General features: G+C 36.5%; 3 protein-coding genes across 3 annotated transcripts; all 3 read right to left on the minus strand.

The window, feature by feature from the left end:
* Window positions 1–1587: 1587 nt before the first annotated feature.
* On the minus strand, window positions 1588–6336 carry LOC113756576 (LRR receptor-like serine/threonine-protein kinase EFR). Its single transcript, XM_027300210.1, has 2 exons — window positions 3621–6336; window positions 1588–1994 (listed from the first exon to the last, which is right to left on the minus strand). Exons 1-2 carry the CDS (start codon window positions 6334–6336, stop codon window positions 1588–1590), a joined length of 3123 nt encoding a protein of 1040 aa, XP_027156011.1.
* Window positions 6337–12616: 6280 nt separating this feature from the next.
* On the minus strand, window positions 12617–22122 carry LOC113756592 (putative receptor-like protein kinase At3g47110). Its single transcript, XM_027300229.1, has 3 exons — window positions 20108–22122; window positions 12966–13381; window positions 12617–12739 (listed from the first exon to the last, which is right to left on the minus strand). Exons 1-2 carry the CDS (start codon window positions 21714–21716, stop codon window positions 12975–12977), a joined length of 2016 nt encoding a protein of 671 aa, XP_027156030.1. The 5' UTR covers window positions 21717–22122; the 3' UTR covers window positions 12617–12739; window positions 12966–12974.
* On the minus strand, window positions 21742–22832 carry LOC113756577 (LRR receptor-like serine/threonine-protein kinase EFR). The gene is made up of 2 exons (XM_027300211.1): window positions 21927–22832; window positions 21742–21774 (listed from the first exon to the last, which is right to left on the minus strand). The coding sequence occupies exons 1-2, from the start codon at window positions 22830–22832 to the stop codon at window positions 21742–21744; spliced, it is 939 nt and encodes a 312-aa protein (XP_027156012.1).
* Window positions 22833–23470: the final 638 nt, after the last annotated feature.

The following is a 23470-nucleotide window of genomic DNA, read 5'->3' on the forward strand; positions in this document are numbered from 1 at the left end:
CTTGCTACGAAAGACCAAAGTTGCTGTTGACTTACTGTTCAAGTCTATAATTTTAAGCTGGTATTTTTGTACACTGCATGTCTACTCTGCACGGATTAGAAGACTTCAGTCTGATGCTGTAAATACTAGGAAGATGAACAAAGAAAGAATAGGTTTCAAATAATAAATTATAATCACTTTGCTTTAGACTATATTTGTCCATTATTAATGTGTCCAATACAAGGGATAAATATCTTTTAGAATAAGAGGAAGTTTATTTGTCTACAATGTGTAATTTTATAGTATTATAAAATGTAAAAAATGATTTTCTGCAGTAAATCAATCCTCTACGTGATCTTATATAGTTAGAATTGTTGCCATTCAGGAATTGTATCTTATAGTCAACTGTCGAGCCACTCTTCCAAGTTTTGTTTCATCCAAATAAGTGTTTTACATAAGAAGCCTGAGCGACCAGAAACATTCTCTGAAGTTAAGGCACCATTTGGTGGTAAAATAGCCACTTCTAATCGTAAAAACGTGCCAAAACAATTTTAAAGACTTTTAACCATTAACAAGGATCCGACCATGGATCCAACATCAAAAGACTCTTCTCAATTCTCAAAAGTGAGTTCGGTCCTGAGATCCAGCTTGAAACAAATCATATCCAACGTCAAATTTAGTAAGGAAAATTTTCCTTACTTATCAGAACAGGATCTGGCCCGAGATCGGGTTTGAAGCAAATGCCAGATCTTCGAGTGGGTGCAATTTTCTTACTATCTCATTCATAGGCATTAAATATCTACTTTGATAATGTGGGTGGAGCCATGCTTGACGCTGCTCTTCTTAATATGAGAATTCGTGGTCGGATTGCTCTTCTTAATTTTCTATTATATATTGTTTTTTTGAAACTGCTGTATTTTTTTTTCACTCAATTAATATTTATTGAATTTTAAGGAAACAAAATTCAATAAAAAAGCAATATATAATAGAAAATTAAAAAATATAGCAGAAAATTCATAAAAATCTCATTTTTTTTTATGCATTTTGATTTTTTGAGTTTGTTAAATTTTGTGTATTACTCAATTAATACAAGCAGTAACCCGATGACCCACCTCTTTCACCGGGTTCCTCTCCGGACCGGGTTTAATAACTATGATATTATGGAAGCATAGGATCCAACATAGTATGGAAGCATAAAGATGCTCAAGCAGAATTGAGCCAATTGACTGCCTTTCAAAACATACAATTCTTGTAAAGAAAGACTAGGAATATGTTTTAATCATCCATTTATTTTTTCAAATAAAAAGCCACAGATGTCTTCTTTATCAGTTCAACTTCATCTTGGTGATTCAGACCAGTAAGCAGCCGCAAATCAAGATTTCAAGCATTAGTACGAGATGACATCCTTTTCCATGCTAGTGGGCACAACCCATGTAGTATTACTTTTCTCTTGTTTCCTTTTTTTTTTTGGGTCTACAATGGATTCTGAATGATAGAAACCAGTTAGCTTACAAGACTTCGTCCAAAATAAAAGAATTCATCTAAATTAGAAAAAAAATGAACTTCAACTTGTGGGCTGTATTAAATTCTCGAGTATACCTGTGGCTATTAAGCTTGAACATTTTCTTGTTGTGCCCTGACATTAAGGAAAACATCCTTAATGAAATGTAATTTTCTGACAGCTTCATTCATATGCATCCTATCATTTGGTAATCTTGCAGAGCACTTAAGTCCAATTTTCAGTAGGGAAATAATGCACTCCATCTCTTTTCCACCATTAATAGTTTCCTCTCCATGAGTAATTCTACTGTTTTCATCTCTTCCTTCAGAAAGATGCAATGGGTCCACGATCTCGGAAACTTGTTCATGCAAAGCTCTGTTAACATAGTTATATATATCTAGCTCATCCATGAACATATCATCTGTTGGCCTCCTCTTTGTGATCATCTCTAGTAAAAGAATGCCGTAGCTGTAGACATCCCCTGGAGTTGATGCCGCATGACCCATGCCATACTCTGAATTTTTGTTTCTAGATATATTAATGTTATGTTGTAAAGGAGAAACTATATATATATATATATATATATATATATAATCTAAGGGAGTAAATTAAATATAGCTGCTATGTTTAAGTACTAGTTTATATATATATATATAATCTAAGGGAGAAAATTAAATATAGCCGCTATGTTTAAGTACTAGTTAGTAAATAAGACTTGATTGAAATTGTTAAAATTAATCACTATACATTTAGGTCAATTGCTTAATGTCCCTATTGTTTTATTATCAATAAGTATCTCCTTAAAACTAATGTCAATTATACATGATATATCATCCAAGAACTTGACAAAAAGTCATTTATAACTTTTTACATTAAGTGCAGCAATTAATTTGCTATTCCTCATCTTTTTTTTTCTTATCCATATGGACATGCCGTATTTTCTTGCCTTTTGTTTCAATCATATGTATATCTTCTTGTTTTGTCCTATTATTATTATTATTATTATTATTATTATTTAATATTAGTTTCAATTCGCATTAAAAATTTGTGGTATTAGAATAGATTGTTACTTCAAAATGTGCTTTAAGATAAGAGCTCTGTGTATATTTTTTTATATATTATCCTGCAGAAAAAAGAGATTGAGAGAACATAGAACTTGGAGAAAGTGTTTTAATTTTTTTTTCTTTTCAAATCTTCGAAGAAGAATCTTAAAGAATCAAATTAACAATCAAAAAAGGAAACGCATTAGTACAGCTATTTCCATATGAAATTTATATTCATCAAGTTATGCTTCGCAAGTTTGAGTAATCATCAAATCATTTAATGAATCAATGATGAAAATGAGAAATAGCAATCCAACAAAACCTAAAGTTATTACAAAAGGCTATTCTGAAAAAAAGTCATATAAGACCGTTTATTGAATAGTGGTTGACCATTTGCTTTGGGGCAAAGTGATATTTAAATAATATCAAGGGCACAAATTGCCCCTAATTACAAGAGTAACTGTTGAATTAACCCTAACAAAAACAAAATGCATTTTACATTCAACTTTTTCTTGCATATGCAACAAATTGTTAACATGTACCGACAGATCCTTGGCATGTAACGATTTAACCCTCTAAGGTTTTATTAATTCCGTTTTAAACTTAGATTATTTCATTTCATTGAAGCCATTTATCTTTTGAATCTTCTTCAATTGGCAAATATGGTGAATAGGGTTAAAAGATAGTAAATGCAAACATAGGCTAACAATCTTTCAAACATAGGCTAATTACATCGCAACATTTGATTTCAAATTAAAAGATCAAGAAAGGGATTTAATGGTACTAACTCAAAGCTGAAAAAATCACCATATGAACATAAAGTCTGGGAGCAATGAAAAGGATGATTTGAACTACATGCGTTGAGTTTCAACAACATTATTGGAAAACGCAATTTAGTTCTTTGAGATTATGTTGACCTATAACCGTTTAACAGAATTTTATATTCAAGAGGAAGTATAAAAAGTTTTAAAAAAAAAAATCTCATGGAAATTCTGATAAAGAGAATAAAGATAACCGGTGATTATATCTCTGCTTCACTATGTTTTATATATCTAAACCTTATAGTCTGTGCACAATTAAGTAACATTCGTGATTACCTGGAGCTGCGTAACCGATTGATCCTTTCATGGCAATAGTACTGCTGGTTCCTTGCTCGGAAGATATGTTGATGGGTTTTGGGAGGAGCCTCGCCAATCCAAAATCACCCACATGGGCAACAAGATCATTGTCAAGAAGAATGTTACTTGGTTTTAGATCACAATGAACAATCTCTGCTTCGCAGTGGTCGTGAAGATATTGCAATGCTGAAGCCACATCAATTGCAATATTTAGCTTCTGAAGAAGATTAAGACTTGTTGAGTGATCAGTTGTCTCTGCAGGATGCAACCACAAGTCCAGATTCCCATTTTCCAAAAACGCATAGACTAGAGCTTTGAATTCATCACCCTTGGAATCAATACTGGAGCAATAACTCACGATAGAGATGAGGTTTCTATGGCGAATGTTTCTCAATGTTTTGCACTCGGCCTTAAAACTTTTGGAAGCCCCATTCTTTTGAAGATCAAGAACTTTGACTGCTACAAGCTTATTGCCATGTTTTTCTAGTGTGCCTTTGTAGACAGCTCCAAAATGCCCTGAACCAATTAAGTTTTCTGGAGAAAATCCTGAAGTTGCACGATGCAGTTCATGGTAAGAAACTCGCAAGAGCTTATCGACTCTTGTAGGCATGCTAGAGAATCTGGCCACCAGTCTTCTTTCTCTTTTTCGATATACCAAGAAATATAACAACACTGTAACAAGAACCAGAAGCGTTGCCGGTAAAACAATGGACAGCAATATGACAACCTTCAGCTTTCCTCTGTTTTTCCCCTTAATCACTGGGCAAGGAGGGAACTCCAATTCTGGAATGCCTCCACAGAGTTTGTTGTTGCCAATCAATGATATTTGACTTGCATTGCTGAAAATCCCCGTGTTTGGTATCTCACCCTCGATGTCGTTGTAGGAAAGGTTTAAGTACCTCAAATATTGAAGCTTCTCAAGTTCTTTTGGTATTGGTCCAGTCAAATTATTACTTGAAAGATCTAATTGCTGGATGCTCTTCCAAGAAGCCAAATTTGGTGGAATTGTTCCTTGGAAAAAATTGGCCTGCATAAAAAGATTCTCCAGATTTGAACAATCAGCAAGTGAGATGGGTATATCTCCAGCAAATTGATTTTGAGAAACATTGAAATCCACCAAATGTATAAGCTTTCCAAATTCAGGAGGCAGAGAACCACTAAATGAATTTTCATCTATTTTGATGTACATCAGTGATGAGTGCGTCTGCAAAAATTGTGGTGATATAATTCCAGTGAAGTTGTTATGAGATATATCCAGATATTGCAAATTTTGACAGTTCATAAGAACGTTGTCAAATATATTACCCCCTTCAAACTGGTTAGTTGATAACTCTAGAAAGTATAGAGCAGTGGCATTGCATAGGGTGGGGACGATCTGTCCTGACAACTCATTTTGGTCTAGACTCAGAAGTTGCAAATTTTGTAATTTGGCAAAATCTCTTGGAATGAGCCCAAAAAGAGAGTTTGCTTCAAGGTTAAGGATATCTAAATTGACAAGATGTCCAAACCCTTCTGGAATAGTTCCTGACAGTTGATTCCACCCCATGTACAATTCAGTGAGTTGATGTGAGAGATTGGCCATGACTTTAGGTACATTACCTCCAAATGTATTGGCACTCAAGGAAAGAATTCTTAGATTGCTGCAGTTGGTCAATGATGCAACAAAGTCCAAGTCTCCGGTAGGATTATTGCCGAAGAAATTAGCAGCAAGATTTAATAATTTAAGTTGTGTCAGATCTCCTAAATTAGTTGGAATTTGGCCTTTAAAATTATTTCTAGGAAGATCGAGTACGTCAAGCCCAGAAGCATTGGTGATTGAAGTCGGAAAGTTTCCATAGAACTTGTTTCCCCCAAGATATAATTTTTGCAGATTTGGTAGGGTGTGACCTACGTTGGTTGGGAGATTGCCATGAAAGGAATTGGCGGCTACTGAAAATGAAATAATGGCTGAACTATTAAAGATGGAGGCAGGGATTATACCAGATAGTTTATTTTCTGCTGCTGAAAAAAAAGATAACCTTTTTAAGAGCCCCATTTCCACGGGCAAATTTCCCTCCAGATTGTTTAAGCTGAATCCAATCCGGATCAATGATGATAAGTTCCCAATTGAGGAGGGAATCTCTCCTGTGAAATTGTTTTTGTAAAGATAAAAATTTTCAAGCTTCTTCAAATTGCTCAGCTGATCAATCGGAATTTTCCCTTCTAGCTTGTTGTCACGTAGGCTAATATTTATCAACTCTGTGCAGTAGCTCAGGTTTGCTGGGATTTCTCCAACGAGTGCATTAATTGACAGGTTCAAGGCTCTTAGCCTGAAGAGGCGACCAAATTCTTGGGGAATCTCACCATGGAATTGATTCCCCGGAAGTTGGATGAACCTCATGAAGCTTAGATTTCCGACATGAGGAGATATGGTTCCAGACAAGTGCTTTTCCCTTAGAGTCAAGGCCATGACCCTTTGATGTCGGGCACTGCATGTGACTCCTTCCCAGTGACAATGGTGTTGTGAATGGTTCCAGGACTTTAGGACTCCAAATGGATCATCGTATATCTGATTCTTGAATTCAAGCAGAGCAAGACGATCAGTCTCATTTTGAAATTGTTTAGAAGCTGAAACATGGCTTACTGAAAGGTTCATGGCAACTAAGAGAAGGAGAAATATGTTTGCTAATGTTGATGATGAGCGAAATCCCCACATGGTATTGGGAACTTCAATGAGCTGTTGGATGCGAAGATGGAATAATGTGCAACAAGCTGATGATTGGATACTAAAAGTTTCTGGGTATTGGGAACGTGGTTGAGCTCTTACAGATTCTTGCGGTTCTGCTTATATAGCCCAAACAATTGGAAGTAATGGGACTTAGATTTTCTTGGTTTATTTTCAAGGAAAATGCTCTCAGCGATAAGCGGTCTCTTAAGGACTCTTGTAATCTTGGGTTCGAATCTTACTCTGGACTTGAACCCCCGTGACTTGCCGGGGTCGCTGCGTGGGGCTGTGGTGCACTCATCCAGTTTGGTGTGCCAGCTCGGGTCCTAAGGGTTTGAGTCGGGGTATGTTCCGGGTTACAAAAAAAAAAAGTTGTTTAAAACAAAGGACAAGAAAACTTGCACAAATATCAAATATTTTAAAGATCAAATTACACTTTACCTCTTGTGGTATAGCTAATTTTCACATTACTCTCCTATGGTTTTAAAAACTATATATATCCCCCTCATAATTTGGATTAAAATGTCAAAGTGACGGAAATAATCATTTGTAACAAAATCTATGAAAATATCGAAATTACTCTTGTTTAAAAACTAAAATAGCTGAAGTGACCAAAATATATAAATATAATATGCATGACACTTTAATCTCGTATGATTTTATATTTTACCACATAAACTCCTTACGGTTTAGTGTTTTATCATATAACCTCCTTATGATTTTCAATATATATACATAACCCCCGTATGGTTAATAAATAATTTTTAACTTTACATAGGAGTATTTTTGACATTTTAGTTGACTCCGTTATAGTTTCCAAATTTCGTCACTCTGACACTTTAATCCAAATTATAAGGAGCTTATGTATAGTTTTTAAAACTATAAGGAGGTTATATAAATAAACACTAAACCATATGGGGTAAAGTGTAATTTGCCTTATATTAGATCAAATAATAAAAGAATTAAAATATCTGAAAATTCTTAAATTAAAGAAATTAATTATCTGATTCTTCTCTTCAAAGGACTTTAATTGAATGGCTGAGCATGCTTATTCTCCTATTAAAAGGGTGTTTCTTACAATTTGAGCGTAAAAAATGAATGATTTGGTGATGACATTTGAACACTTGAATATTCAATCTTCAAGCCTTCAAGATGAATGGACTTGATTTGGATTTGAGGGAATTTGAAGCCTTCAAGACGAACAGAAGGAAGGATTTCTTTGCCTTGGATTTTATTTGGATTCAAGGGACTTGAAGGGATAGAGTTTTATCGATTTGGATTTAAAATGTTTGATAGAATTTTTTCAGAATTTAGGGATTTCTAATGTGTCCCTTTTACTTCAAGGAAGATCTCTATTTATACCAAGCTTGACCTTTAAAAAAATCTTCCCGAACCTTCCTGCATTTTGGATGTCTTATAACTCAAGAAACCTATTTAATTCTTATAACTCAAGAAATCCATTTAATTTTTACTTTAGTAATAGACTGATCCAAATTGTTCACTCTGAATTAATAAACCTATTCATTCACTCTAATTTAAATGGACACTACACAGTTAATTGATTTAAGCCCCACATAATTCTGACCCAATTCATAAGTCCAAATCTTAATGAACTTTCATAATTTAATTTAAATTAAGATCAATTCAATTTATTTATCTAAATAAATTAAATAAATTTTTATTTAATCTTGACTACATAAATTTTCTTTGTGTACAGTCAGCCAATTGAAAGGTTTTCTTACCAAGTCCAAAAAGATACATGATGCGATGTCTTAAATCTTGAGTAAGGGTCGTTGTTTGGACCTGCTTGTACTAGTCAAGACGCGAGAATGTTGACTACTGTAAAGCTTGACAAAACAAACTTGGAAGAAGGGAAAATTGCTACTTGTTAGGGTATCAGGCCAATTATTTGAAAAGAAAAAGATTAATAATTTAATAGAAAATAATGTCTCGCATGAACAATGAGCAACGCACAAGAATTAACGTGGTTCGGCTTAATCATCAAGCCTACGTCCACGGAGAGAAAAACTTATTCTTACTATGAGAAAAAAACACCACAAGATTACAACTTGATTCTTAAACCCAACTCTTGTATAACCCTCTCACCCACTAAGAACTCTCTCACTCATTTCTTGTATCTTTGTAGTATGTCAATCCACCTATTTATAGAGAACATTACTTGGCAAAAAAACCAAATAACAATTGGAAACCAATACTAATTTCTAAACTCATATAGAGTAGGAAATAACATCTAATTCTAAACCAAATAGGACTTTACTTGACTACTATTTCAAGTAACTAAAATCTAAGTAGGAAACTAGTTACTTTCCACACCAAATAAGGATCTTGACTAAAAGAAATTAAACTAATTTCCTAACAAATCTCCACATTGGCGAATATTTCTTTTAGCAAACACAGCAAACCATCCCAAAAACTCCATTTGCCATTTTCCACCAAATACCTTGGTGCCTAGCTACACACCCGAATCAAGACGGTCTTCTTTTCAACTGATTCAATCGGCAAATGAACGTGTGTAGCTAATCGAGTCTAACATCTAGTTGATTCGTGAGAGGGGCCTCAATTCACCCTCTCCCACAGCAGGACTTTTCCTCTCACCACCATTTGTAATTTGAGAGCATTCCTGGATCCCCTTCCTCTCCCAATCCATTGAGGTATTGTCTATCAATTTGAAAAATGACCTAATTGTCCAAGTTACATTTCAATCTTCCTGGCGGCCGGGGGCCTTGGCTCATTCTCATTTAGCAAACAACTCCGCACTGTGCAGTAATTAACTCAAAGCTGAAATTCTTTCCAAGTAACCCTGCAATGTCCATCACTAGACAGGTTTCTCTTTCGAAATTTGATTATAACCCTGCAATGAAGCCAAACATAGTAGTATTTGGTCACAAGTTCTTCACATGTTGTTCCTCTGTATCTTTGGATGGGGAGAGGACTGTTTGTATTGTGGAGCAGCTGTATATCACAAGATTATCAGCCCAATACTTTTTGACAATTAATTTTTAAATCGAGTTATGCCAACAGAAAAATTATTGCTTTTATAACAGGTAAAACAGAATTTTTTTTTTTAAAGAAAGGAACGCTCCAATTCGATGATTCATGCATTAACCAATTTGCTCCCCCAAATAAAATTTTTTTTTTCTTGTTGCAATTTGTCATTATCACTTCAAAAGCTTTTCACTGTTTAGCACTAATGCAACGACTCCGGAACAGGACCTCAAATCTGCTTTGGTGTCGCCTAATTAACATCAAGAAAGGTTTCATGTCCATGCGATCTTTCGATGATTTATGGCAACATCCCAATCCAACTTGAAAGATCGAAACAAGGCATTTTTGCACCTGGTTTACATCACCTAATAGACCTACATCCTCATCTTCTGTAGCAACCTGAAATACTTGCCGATTTTTTGTTGGGTGTGCCTTTGTATTTCACATCGAAAATTTTATAAAGAATCTCTATTCTTCATAGTTATAAATATAGTGGACTTATATGAGTTTAAATGTGCTAAGAGTATCAATTCAAGTGCTGTATACACTAACTCAAGAGAGTTTTACGGACCCACGTCCTAATCTAAGAGAGGCTTTGGTTAGATATCAAACCAAAAGAACAAGTTATGGGCATTTGAACCGTTAAGTATTTTGTATTATTTAACCTCTTTTATGTTTTCAATTTTGAGTGTCTTTCGGGCCTTGGAATTGTTTTCTAGAGTTTTGTACTCTCTCTTTTTATACTCTCTTTTATTATAGTAAATCTGTTACTCCTTTGCCTGTAGGTCAATTCGACCGAATCACTTAAAATCCTATGTTTTTTATTTGCTTTGCCAGAATCCTATTGTTTTCGTTAGTCAACTTCATAGGACCAGACCTAACATTTTGTTCTATTTCTTCTGCAAGTAGCGAAGGGTCGACGATCTAACAAATTTGTTCAGGCAAAGCCATCTTAACATAGTTATGCAAATCCTAGTCATTGACAAATGTAACAGGCGCCAACCAACAACTCTAGGGAGAGCTTTAAAGTTCTCATTAGGTGTAGATTAAGGGATCAAATCACTTGATCTGTTTTTTTATTCAGGATTTATTAAAAATTTCATCGGTTGGTGCAAAGGCATCCATCAAAAAAAGAAAAATGGTCCCTTTCCTGAGAACATCTCTTGCAAAAGCATGCCATAACTGTAGACATCACCTTGAGTTGATGCCTCCAATTTCAACTCATACTCTGAAAAAGTTGATTCTGATCAACAGCATGGCAAAGAAAAAAAAATTTGTGGCTATTGTAATTGATGATTTACACTTTCTATGAGCCACTCAATTCCATTTTAATCTTGACTTCAGATTTAATTACACCTTTTTCTATGAAGAAAGTTTTGAAAAATTTTATTAAAAAACGTAATTATGCAGATATAGCTAGAAACATAATTATGACAGTGATTGCAAATTGGCTGGATTTTCAAGATTTCCCTCATTTTCAATCAGAAAGGTAAAAAAAAAGGAAAAAAGAAAAAAAATCCTTGCATTTGCCCCCATGAACTATGACCGTGTCCCTAAAGAACTTTATAGGCAATTTACCCTTATTGTTTTAATTATTTTTGTCTTTTTAGCTTTCCTTTTAATCTTTAATTTCTTTTCTGCCTCTTATTTTTTCTTTTATTTTTGTTTTGTCTGCATTCCCTCGTTATATTGAAGTCTATTATATAACTGGTAGTAATTAATTAATTATAAGTTCTAAGCTTTATATTTGTATTTAAATATGTTTAATATCTAGATTGCATATTGTTTGTGATACAAGCAACAAACTAAACTAACTACAAGTTACAACAAAGTTAACTCTGGAGTTTGTGAATAATCATTAATGATGAAAATTAATGAATAAGCAACTTCTACGAAAACAAATGAATGATGTGCAGAAAATAAAGAAAGCTAAACTTTACAGTACAATAATGTATATGGTAATTGTGTTACAAAGACGTAGAACTAATCGAAACAATAAAAAACAAAAAGGGTAAAGACGTAAAAGGAAAATATGAAAAATGAAAATAAGTTAAATATTATGGTTAATTCCTCCATAAACATGAATTTAGAGGTAAATTGTGTAAATAATTCTTTAGGAAGGCTAAGCGCAACCGTAATCATAATTCATGATGGTAAATTACAATTGCTAACTTTAAAGGTACGTGGGTTGATTCACTGAACATTCAATCTATGGGGTATAGTGATTCGTCAGGGGACGAAGTGATTTTGGGACCAAATTGCAAGGGGGCTTAATGCAATTAACCCTATTGTTTTCCCACTCTTGTTTTTTTTGTGGAACACTGGAAGCCAATTAGAGTGTTGCCGTTCATGACTTTTGGCAGCCGGCAGATTACCTGCTCTGCTCTAAGTCCACAAAAGCACAGGAAACTGAGCTAATACTTCATTATCTTTGTCAATTAACACAAATAATTTATCTGAGATTGGAGAAAATGTATTCTCCTCTCTTGACCTAAAGTCTTATTTTTACATTTTTTCCCCTCATCTTCTAATTAACAATTTATTACTCTTTCAGGTCTATAACAGTCAGTCTGCTAAATGACTTTGTCTCTGCAATAAGGGGGAAGGACCAAAATATTGATGGTCTATATCCATTTCATTCAACTACTTAATAGGAAGGACCAAAACAGTTGCTGTGCTGACTTACTTTTTGAAGTCTATAATTTTAAGCTTGTGTTTTAGTACACTGCATGTCTACTCTGCAAGGTTTAGAGACTTTGGTGTAAATACTAGGAAGATGAACAAAGAAAGAAACGGTTTCAAATTGTAAATTGTACAATCACTTTTCCTTCTTATGCTATATTTGTCTTCTATTAATGTTCAATACAAAGGATATATATCCTTTAGGATAAGGCAAAGTTTGTTTGTCTACAATATACACTAATATGACAAACTGGTTAAAACAATAGAGAGTAGTTTTAGAGTATTCTAAAATGTGAAGAATGATTTTCTGCAATAAATCAATTCTCTGCAGTTAGAATAGTTGTGATTTAGGAATCGTATCTTATAGTCAATGATCAAACAACTCTTCAAAGTTTTGTTTCATCCGAATAAGTGATCAGAAACATTGTCTAAAGTGAAGGCAGCCGATCATCTGGCAATGCTGCAACGTAATTTTCGTACAATTGATTCCCACCTTCTATCCCTTGGTGTCGTGCTCATCATTCATATGGAAGGGCATGCTTAATAGAAGCAAGAGTATGCAATGCATTGTAATAAAGTAGTACAATTTATTACATAATGTAAATTACAGAAGCATAAGACCCAAACCATAATGTTGTTCAAAACATCCAATTTCGTCATCAACTCATCAACTTCTGTTCGGAGATTCAGACCAACAAACAAACAGCTGCAAATCAAGCTTTTATGCATTAGTACCAGAAAGAAGACATCCTTTTCCATGCGAACAACACATAAACTTTTGCTTTGTTTCCTTTTTTTTCTTCTTTTAGCTAAAATAGATTCCGAATAATAGAATGAGTTAGCTTATAAGACGATATCAAGAATAAAATTGCTCATCTAAAATAGAAGAAATGAACTTCAACTTCTGAACCGTATTAAATTCTTGTATGTACCTGTGGCTATTAAGGTTCAAGATTTTTTTGATATGCCCTGACACCAAGAAAAACATCCTTAATATGATGTAATTTTCCGACAACTTCATTCATGTGCATCCGATCATTTGGCGATTTCTCTGAGCATTTGAGCCCGATTTTCAACAGGGAAATAACACACTCCATCTCTCTTCCACCATCAGTTTTATCCCCTCCAGGAGTCATTCTTTTGTTTTCATCTCCTGCTTTAGAAAGAAGCAAGGGATCCATGATCTCATAAACGTGTCCAGGCAAGGCCCTGTTAACAAAATTATGTAGATCAAGCTCGTCCATGAACATATCATATGTTGGTCTTTTCCTTGTGATCATCTCTAGCAAAAGAATTCCATAGCTGTAGACATCCCCCAGAGTTGATGGCGCAACACCCATTCCATACTCTGTATTTTTGTTTTTAGATATATTATTGTTATGTTATACAAGAAAACCTAAAAAAGTAAAGGGAAAATTATTTTAAGGGACATAAACTGAATCAATTATTTACGGCTATTTCCATATGAATATATTTGTTAACCTATACTCTATGAGTTTGATTATTCATGCAATTATCAAATGATATGATAAATCCACGGTTGAAAATGATAAATGATAAATGACAAAAAAATATTTCTCTCTCATTGAGAGACTCTCTCTCTAACTTTAGAGATTTCTCTCCTCGGTGTAGGAGAGTGGGTGAGGAAAAGTGACCCAAAAGCTTTCAAATTTTCAAAATTTCAAACTCAAACACAAATCCCAATCTCAACATTTCTTTTGCCACCAAACCAGAAACAAATGGAAACCCAGCAATCTTGATCGCGGACACAGCCAGAGTAGTAGGGTTAATTTATTGGAGTAGTAAATACAGTGGACTAAACATGACCCATAAAGACAGTCTCATGGAGCATAAACTTGGTCGGAAGCTGGACAGTCGTTTGGTTCATCTCTCTGTTTTTCGTTTTTCGTTGTTGAGTCTTGTGGTTGTTATTTGTAGTAGATTTTTATCTCAGTCTTTGGTGTTTTTAGTTAGGATTTTCGGATAACATTGTTTGCCTTGTCTAGTGTCTTCAACACAGGTCAGTCAGCTGCACTTCTAAAGCTCAGAAGTAGTGCTTGGGTTCCTCTGGAAATCAAGAGACGCAGAAATGGAAGACGCCCTAGCTAGAGCTTTCCAAAAATTTGAACTGTCAGAAACAGAAATAGGAGTAGATCTGAGTGGTGAAGATATAGAGGAAGGTGTTGTGGGGTGCAATGGAAGTTTAATAGGAAGGCTGGTGGGGGAAAAAATAGCAAACTTCACAGGGATAAAAAATTTCACAAACCACGCCTGGGGATATCCCAAAAAGATGAAAGTCACTGAACTAGGCCCCCAACTTGTTCCAGTTCCATTTGGAGGAAGAAGAGGAAAAGAAAAAGATCTTGACAGGAGGGCCATGGGTTATGGATAATCAGGTACTAATAGTTAAGGAATGGGTAGCGGGATGTGAAAGGAGCAACAATTTTTTCCAGCATGCTTTCTTCTGGATACAACTATGGAAGATGCCGGTCCATTGGATGAGCAGAGCGGTGGGTTTTAAACTAGGCAAGAGCTTTAAGTCAGTTAGGGAGGTGATTATCCCAGCAAATGGTAGGAAAGGGGGGAGACACATGAAGATTTTAGCGGAGGTGGACGTCACTAGACCACTGTTTCGAGGGACAAAAGTTAACAAAGAGCAAGCAGTGTGGGTTGAGTTCAGATACGAACGATGTCCGGATTTCTGCTATAGGTGTGGCATCATTGGGCATAGTGACAAGACATGCAATGTGGGGGGAAGGGATGGAACAGCAGAACGTGAGGAACAACATGGAGCGTGGATGAGAGCTGGGAATATAATGGTGTCCCCCTTAAAGGGACGAGTGGAAGCAGAAAAGGCAATGGAAAATAGGAAGGGGGAACAAGGGAACACAAGCTGCCAAGTAAAAACAAGAACAAAGGAGAAGGAAGCCACTATAACAAGTGGTGGAAAAAATCAGTTGGAGTTGGAGAGTAAGGAAATGGAGGGGAAAGAACAAAGATTGAGGAGGCAGAATGAAGAAGGGTAGGCTGAGATATTGAAGGACCAGAGGTGTGTGGATAAGGAAAATCAAGAGGGGGGAAACATGGTTACGGTCTCACCTGGGGGGAAGGAAAAAAAGAATCAAATGGAAAATGAAGAAGTTAACAGAGGGAACATACCGTTACAACCTTCAGAGAATGAGGAAATGGAAGTGGAGATCACAAATGAGAAAAGTGGAAAAAAGATGATAGGAATAGAAAAAGAAAAATGGTCAGACGTAAGGATAGAGAGGAAAGCAGAAGTAATTGATGAAATTGAAAACAAAAAGGAAAAAAGGAGTACATTCAAAAGAAGAGGGAGGCCGGCTAGGACCCCTCTACAAGCAATTACAAACATAGAGGAAATGAGGGAACTGGGAGGAAAAAGGAAGGTGGCAGGTTTGCTTCAAGGGACTCAACCAATGGAGGAGGATGAGGCTAATATTCCAAAAGTAAAAGTCATGAAGTTGGATCTAATCAAGAAGAAAACAACTAGGGAACTGGAGGCTAACCCCCATATGCCTCCACAGTGTAAATGAAGGCTGTGGTGTGGAATTGTTGAGGTGTAGGAGGCCCCTTGACAATTCCCTAGCTGAAGGAAATTCTAAACGTCCACTCTCCTAATATGGTATTTTTATGTGAAACAAAAAATCAAGAAAAGTTCATGAGAAAGGTACAAAGGAGAATTGGTTTTGAGAACTGTCATCTTGTTAACTCAGATGGAAGAGCAAGGGGGCTTGCGTTATTCTGGAACAATGAGATGAAGATAGATCAGATAAGAAACACGGAATGGTACATTAGTGCTCGAGTAGAGGATAAGGAAACAAATAGCCACTGGTGGTTCGTGGGTGTATATGCAAGCATAGACAGCAATACCCGGAAAGAGCAATGGAAATTTTTAGAGGATATGATGAAGGAATGGGGGGAGGCCTGGATAATAATGGGAGATTTCAATGACTTGAGATCGAATGAGGAGAAGTGGGGAGGAAGAGATAGAGCTAAAGGTAGTTTTAGAGAGTTTAACAGGTTTATTAGAGCTAATAATCTGATTTAGGATATCAAGGTATGCCGTGGACATGGAGCAATAGTTGGGAGGGGGATGGTGAGGTGAAAGAAAGGTTGGACAGGTGCCTATGTAGTACAAAATGGGTGCAACGATATGAGAAGGTACGGTGCAATCATGTTGAAACAGAGGCATCAGATCATCTCATGCTTCTTGTTGACACTAATCCAGATACCAAAAGGAAGCAAAGGAGATTTTATTTTGATCAAAGATGGACCAAAAATCCAGAAACAAAGGAGGTGATTCAAGGAGCATGGAGAAAAGATCACCTCGGATTCAGAATGTTCAAAGTGACTAGGAAAATAAAGGAATGTTGCATTGCAATTCTGGAATGGAGGAAAAAAGTGCAAGGTAATTCCAAAGTAAGAATCAAGGAGTTAAAGGAGAAACTAGTTAAGGTGAGAGAAGGAAATGATAGTGGTAAGGGTGGACAAATTGCTGAGCTAAAATCCCAGTTGAGTAAAGCATATAAGGAGGAAGAGCTATATTGGAGCCAAAAATCAAGGAGCAAATGGCTCAAGGAAGGAGATAGAAAAACAACCTTTTTCCACTCAACGGTAATAGCAAAGAGGAGGAGAAACACTATTAGTAAGCTGCAGAAAATTGATGGGACTTGGTGCAAGAATGAACAAGAGATAGAGGAGGAACTCAGTGAATATTATAAAGACCTCTTCACCACTACAAGTCTGGACAACTTTGAGGATATTCTCGCAGAGATACGAAGCACTATTTCTAGCCAAATGAATGAGTAGCTGATAAGGGTAGTGGAGGAAAATGAGATTAGGCAAGCTTTGTTCTCCATGCATCCAAACAAAGCACCAGGGACTGATGGTATGTCTCCTCTCTTTTTTCAACATCACTGGAATATTGTCAAAGTGGATTTAGTGGCAGCTATTAGTAGTTTTTTCCATACGAGGTACATGCTCAAAGTTGTGAATGAAACTATTATCTCTTTAATTCCAAAAATTGAGGTTCCCAAATCAGTTGCGAATTATAGACCAATCAACTTGTGCACTGTCATGTATAAAATCATTTCCAAAATCATAGCAAATAGGCTGAAAATGATTTTGCAACACTGCATTAGTAACTCTCAGTCAGCTTTTATCCCAGGCAGGCAAATTCTTGATAACGTTGTGGTAGCTCATGAAATTCTTCACTTTTTGAAAAATAGGAGGAAGGGAATGGTAGGATACATGGCTCTAAAACGTGACATGTCAAAAGCTTACGATAGAGTTGAATGGAAGTTTGTGGGGAGACTAATGATGAAAATGGGTTTCTGTCCAATCTTTGTCAGATGGATCATGACTTGTTTGTCTACTATATCTTAGTCCTTCAATCTAAATGGCCAAAAAGTAGGTTATATCCAACCGAGTAGAGGGATTAGACAAGGTGACCCCTTATCACCATACCTGTTCAATATTTGTGCTGAAGGGCTGTCCAATCTTATACACAAAGCAGTGGTGCGGAAGGAACTCACAGGAATCAAAATATGCAAGGATAGTCCGACCATTTCTCACTTATTTTTTGCAGATGATTCTTTACTTTGCTGCCAAGCAAACAAGCAGGAGGCGGGGAAGGTCAAAAGCATTCTAGAAAGATATGGCAAAGCATCAGGGCAGGTGGTAAATTTTGAGAAATCAGCTATCTTCTATAGCAAAAATACTCCAGACCTGAGGAAGAAAGAGGTGAAAGACGAACTGGAAAATATGAAGGAGGCAAGGAATGGAACATACTTGGGGCTCCCGATGGCAATTGGAAGATCAAAGACACAAGTATTTGGATTTGTGAAGAGCAAAATCGAAAACAAGCTTCAAGGTTGGAAACAAAAGCTACTGAGTCAAGGGGGCAAGGAAATACTCATCAAAGCAGTAATTATGGCGATGCCAACATATGTGATGGCTTGCTTTAGACTCCCTCGAGGCTTATGTGGACAAATCACAGCTAAGATAGCTAGATTCTGGTGGGGAAAGGGAGAGCAAGAAACTTGTGTACATTGGGCAAGCTGGAAGAAGCTGTCAGAAGTGAAGGGAAGAGGGGGGGATAGATTTTAGAGACCTTGAAGATTTCAACACGGCCTTGCTGGCAAAGCAAATTTGGAGATTCCTAACAGCTCCAAATTTGCTAGTAAGCAAGGTAATGAAGGCAAAATACATGAAAGACCCAAACTGGATGGCAAAAATCCCCCACAATCAGCTTCCTGGTGTTGGAAGAGCATACACAGTGCAAAATCTCTATTGTTAGCTGGCTTGTGGAAAAGAATTGGGGATGGCAGGTCGGTTAGTATATGGAATGATAGATGGATAACTGGATCGGAAAAAGGCTTGTTATCTGGCTCAAAACCTGAGGATTGCACGTTAGAATGGGTAAACGAGTTGCTAGAAGAGGGGAGATGGAAATTTGAACAACTCCAGAAGTGGTTCAGTAAAAAAGATGCTGAACTCATAAAAAATATCCCAACTAGCATAGGAAGAAGAAAGGATAAACTGATCTGGTGCTACTCAAATTCTGGAACGTATACCGTTAAGACGGGCTATGCAGTAGCAAGACAACTTGATACAAATCAAAGTGAACCGAGAGGAAATGATGCTGAAACAAGTTGGGAGATAAGAAAGCACAGTGTGTGAAAAAAGTTATGGCATATGAAGGTGAAGGCAAAGCTCAAACACTTCTTGTGGAAATGTTTATAGAATTGTCTACCGGTCAATGAGGTACTGTCCAAACGGCTAAGAAAGGGTGAAGGTAGATGTGGCTGCTGTGGGGAAGCTGAGGAAACAATGGAACACTTGTTCTTCTCCTATGAAAATGCAGCAGAGGTATGGAAAATGGCTCCAGTCAGATGGGATGGTTTACAAGACAAGCAACATAATCTATGGCTTTGGTGGGAGCAAGTTACTCAAGCACTATCATTGGAACACGGACAGGATAGAGTTAACCTCACCATACACATCCTGTGGCAAATCTGGAAAGCCAGAAATAAAAAAGTTTTTGAAGATGCAAAGCAGGAACCTTTCAAAATTTTGCGGAAAGCACAAGCTGACTGGTTAGAGTTTGAGCAAGAGAGGGAGCCAGAACAGGAGGGGATTACAATCCAGACAAGTTCCGAACTCAACTCAAGAAGGGAGATGCCAAGGGAGGGAGTGATAAGGTTGTATACGGATGCAGCTATATCAGCCAAAAGGATCAGGACTGGGCAAGAAATAATAGCAAGGAACTGGAAAGGAATACTACTGAAAGCTAAAGGAATAGTCACCCAGGGAAAGGGAATAACAAGTAAAGAAGAAGCACTTGCCATAAGGAATGCATTACTGATGACTAAACAAGCTGGATGGACCAAAATTACAGTCCATTCAGACTGCAAATCAGTAGTTGAGCAAATTAACAGATGCAGTGAGAATGATTCAAACATTGCAACTATTCTAGAAGATGTACAGGATCTTAGAACAAGATTTGACAGATGCTCTTTTGTGTTTATTTCTAGAACAGAAAATGAAATCAGCCATGTATTAGCACAGTTTCCAGTAAAGCTAGTACATGATATTGAATGGGAAAATGATTTCCCAATATGGCTGGTTGATTTAGTAAAGAGGGACAGTAGGGTAGTATCCCCTTTTTGTAACTAATCCTTGTAAAATCAAGAGTTAATTTCTATAAAATGTTATCGTTTGTTGAAAAAAAAATGAACAATATATATATATATATATATGTATATATACATATTACAAAAATCAAAGAATGAGTTAAAAGTGATTTTAAAAAGTTATTCTAAATATGCTAAACGAGATGAATGGAGAGAAAGTGTGACATGACAAAATTGAGAAGGAAAAAAAATAAAATAAAGAGAATCAGCTATTGTATCTCCCAAAGTCCTTTACTCCGCTTCACAATGAAATAAAGAATGAGTTAAAGAGCAAAATAATAGTACTATGTTTTTTTTTATGTCTAAACCTTAATAGTTTGTGTACAATTTAAGTGACCATAAGAATTTGTATTTACCTGGGGCTGCGTAACCGATTGTTCCTTTAATAGCAATAGTACTGCTGGTTCCCTGCTCGGAAGATATGTTGATGGGTTTTGGGAGAATCCTTGCCAATCCAAAATCACCCACATGTGCAACAAGATCATTGTCAAGAAGAATGTTACTGGGTTTTACATCACAATGAACAATCTCTGCTTCGCAGTGGTTGTGAAGATACTGCAATGCTGAAGCCACATCAATTGCAATATTTAGCATCTGAAGAAGATTAAGGCTTCTTGAGCTTGTTGCCTGATCAGTTTTCTCTGAAGGATGCAACCACAAGTCCAGATTCCCATTTTCCATAAACTCATAGACTAGAGCTTTGAATTCATGACCCTTGGAATCAATACTGGAGCAATAACTCATGATAGAGACTACGTTTCTATGGCGAATATTTCTCAATGTTTTGCACTCGGCTTTAAAACTTTTGGAAGCCCCATTCTTTTGAAGATCAAGAACTTTGACCGCTACAAGCTTATTGCCATGTTCTCCTAGCCTTCCTTTATAGACAGTTCCAAAGTTACCTGAGCCAATTAAGTTTTCCGGAGAAAATCCTGAAGTTACACGATGAAGTTCATGGTAAGAAATTTGTAAATGCTTATCGACTCTTGTGGACATGCTAGAGACCCGGGCTGCCACTCTTCTTTCTCTGTTTTGATATGCCAAGAAATATAACAACAATATACCGAGAACCAGAGTTGCAGGTAAAACAATGGACAGCAATATGATAACGTTAAGCTTTCCTCTGTTTTTCCCCTTAATCACTGGGCAAGGTGGGAACTCCAATTCTGGAATGCCTCCACAGAGTTTGTTGTTGCCAATCAATGATATTTGACTCTCCTTGCTGAAAATTCCTTTGTTTGGTATCTCGCCCTCAATGTCGTTATAGGAAAGGTTTAAGTATCTCAAAAATTGGAGCTTCTCAAGTTCTTTTGGTATTGGACCAGTCAACTTATTACTTGAAAGGTCTAATTGCTGGATGCTCTTCAAAGAAGCCAAATTTGGTGGAATTGTACCTTGGAAAAAATTGGCTTGCATAGAAAGATTCTCCAGATTTGAACAATCAGCCAGTGATAAGGGTATATCTCCAACAAGGTGGTTGTGGGAAACATTGAAATCCACCAAATGTATAAGCTTTCCAATTTCAGGCGGCAGAGAACCGCTAAACGAATTTTCACCTAATTTCATATATATCAGCGATGATTGTGTCTGCAAAAAATGTGGTGATATAATTCCAGTGAAGTTGTTTTGAGATATATCCAGATATTGCAAATTTTGATAGTTCACAAGAACATTGTCAAATACATTGTCCCCTTCAAAATGGTTGGTTGATAGATCCAGATGGTACAGGGTGGTGCTGTTACTTAAAGTAGAGACTATCTGTCCTGAAAATTCATTATGGTCTAGCCGCAGACGACGTAAATTTTGTAATTTACCAATATCTCTTGGAATGACCCCAGAAAGAGAGTTTTCTTCAAGGCTAAGAATATGTAGGTTGACAAAATTTCCAATTCCTTCTGGAATGGTTCCCGACAGTTGGTTTGCTCCCAAGTACATTTCACCCAGTTGATTTGAGAGATTGGCCATGACCTTAGGTATATTACCGCCAAATTCATTGCCACTCAAGGAAAGAGATCTTAGATTGCTGCAGTTGATCAATGATGCAACAAAATCTAAATCTCCGGTAGATTTACTGCCGAAGAGATTATCATAAAGATCAAATACTATAAGATTTGTGAGATCTCCTAAATTAGCTGGAATTTGGCCTTCAAACTTATTTCTGGAAAGGTCAAGTACCTCAAGCCCAGAAGCATTGGTGATTGAAGTTGGAAAGTTTCCATAGAATTTGTTTGCCCCGAGATATAATCCTTCCAAATTTGGTAGGGTGAGACCTATGTTGGTTGGGAGATTGCCATGAAAGGAATTGGTGGGTACTGAAATGGCAATAATGGCTGAACAATTAAAGATAGAGGCAGGGATTATACCAGATAGTTTATTTCCCCCAGCTGCTAATATAGCAAAGTTTTTTAAGCGCCCCATCTCGCTGGGCAAATTTCCCTCGAGATTGTTGAAGTCTAGAGCAAGTGTTGTCAGAGATGATAAGTTCCCGATGGAGGAGGGGATCTCACCTGTCAAATTGTTTGTATGAAGATGAAAATTTTCAAGCTTCTTCAAATTGCTCAGCTGAACAATTGGAATTTTGCCTTCGAGCTTGTTCCTGTTTAGGATAATAGTTATCATCTGTGAGCAGTAGCTCAGGTTTGCTGGGATTTTTCCACCGAGTGCGTTGCTTGACAGGTTCAAAACTCTTAGCCTGAAGAGTCGACCGAATTCTTGGGGAATCTCACCATGGAATTGATTCTCCCCAAGCTGGATGAACCGCATGAAGCTTAGATTTCCGACGTGAGGAGATATAGTTCCAGATAACTGCCTATCCATGAGAGTCAAGGCTGCGACCCTTTGATGTCGAGTACTACATGTGACTCCTTCCCACTGGCAATGGTATTGTGAGTGGTTCCAGGAATTGAGCACTCCAAACGGGTCGTCATATATCTGATGCTTGAATTCAAGCAAAGCAAGGCGATCAGTCTCATTTTGAAATTGTTTTGCAGCTGAAAGTGAAACGTGGATTGCTGGAAAGCTCATGGCAAATTGGAGCAGTAGAAAAATGTTTGCTAATGTTGATGTCCAAAATGCCCACATGGTATTTGAAATTGAAAATTTCATCAGCTGTGAAGGCGAAGATGGATTAATATGCAACAAACTGATGAATGAATGATAAAAGACTGATTGGGAACACGTTTGAGCTGTTACAGATTCTCGTTGTTCTGTTTTATTGGTACAAATGAACTTAATTTTATTGGTACAACTGTGAGGAAAATTAGGTAAACTTCGTTGTCAAAACTTAATACAGAAATGGTTGCCTCCAGTTTTGCATTTATGCATATCGACTGTGACGTGACCCGAGTCCTGCTGTCCTGGTACTGATACTTTACAAAGCGTGAAAGAGTACCTAAAAGGAGATCAGAAAAAATTAGAAGTTGAATTCCAAATGTTTTGCATCATGGATCATTCATTTGACTAATTAATTTTCACCTCAAAAAAAATTATTATTATTATTTTTTTTTGTAAGTGGAAGGTCTTGAATTCATGACCTACTTACAATCCCTCCCATCTTATCATCCAACCCAATTCAATTCTCCCCTCAACTTCATTAACCTAGAACTTACCATCAAAGCAAGAATTATTTTCAGCCAAATTTTCATTGATATTTTATTGAGCCAAAGCAATGCCATGTTTGATAACCCAATTCAACACTTAAATTTAATTAATTCAAATCT

Source organism: Coffea eugenioides, unplaced genomic scaffold, assembly GCF_003713205.1.
Source record: "Coffea eugenioides isolate CCC68of unplaced genomic scaffold, Ceug_1.0 ScVebR1_23;HRSCAF=104, whole genome shotgun sequence".
Lineage (NCBI taxonomy): Eukaryota > Viridiplantae > Streptophyta > Magnoliopsida > Gentianales > Rubiaceae > Coffea > Coffea eugenioides.

Coding starts and splice junctions, on each gene's coding strand:
- LOC113756592 (XM_027300229.1), bottom strand. CDS start 21,716: ATGGCCAATCTCTCAAATCAACTGGGTGAAATGTACTTGGGAGCAAAC. Junction 13,382..20,107: donor AATCGGTTACGCAGCCCCAG/GTAAATACAAAT, acceptor ACAAAAATACAG/AGTATGGAATGGGTGTTGCG.
- LOC113756576 (XM_027300210.1), bottom strand. CDS start 6,336: ATGTGGGGATTTCGCTCATCATCAACATTAGCAAACATATTTCTCCTT. Junction 1,995..3,620: donor AATCGGTTACGCAGCTCCAG/GTAATCACGAAT, acceptor ACAAAAATTCAG/AGTATGGCATGGGTCATGCG.
- LOC113756577 (XM_027300211.1), bottom strand. CDS start 22,832: ATGTGGGCATTTTGGACATCAACATTAGCAAACATTTTTCTACTGCTC. Junction 21,775..21,926: donor CCAATGCTTCTGGGCTTGAG/GTACTTGACCTT, acceptor GATCAACTGCAG/CAATCTAAGATCTCTTTCCT.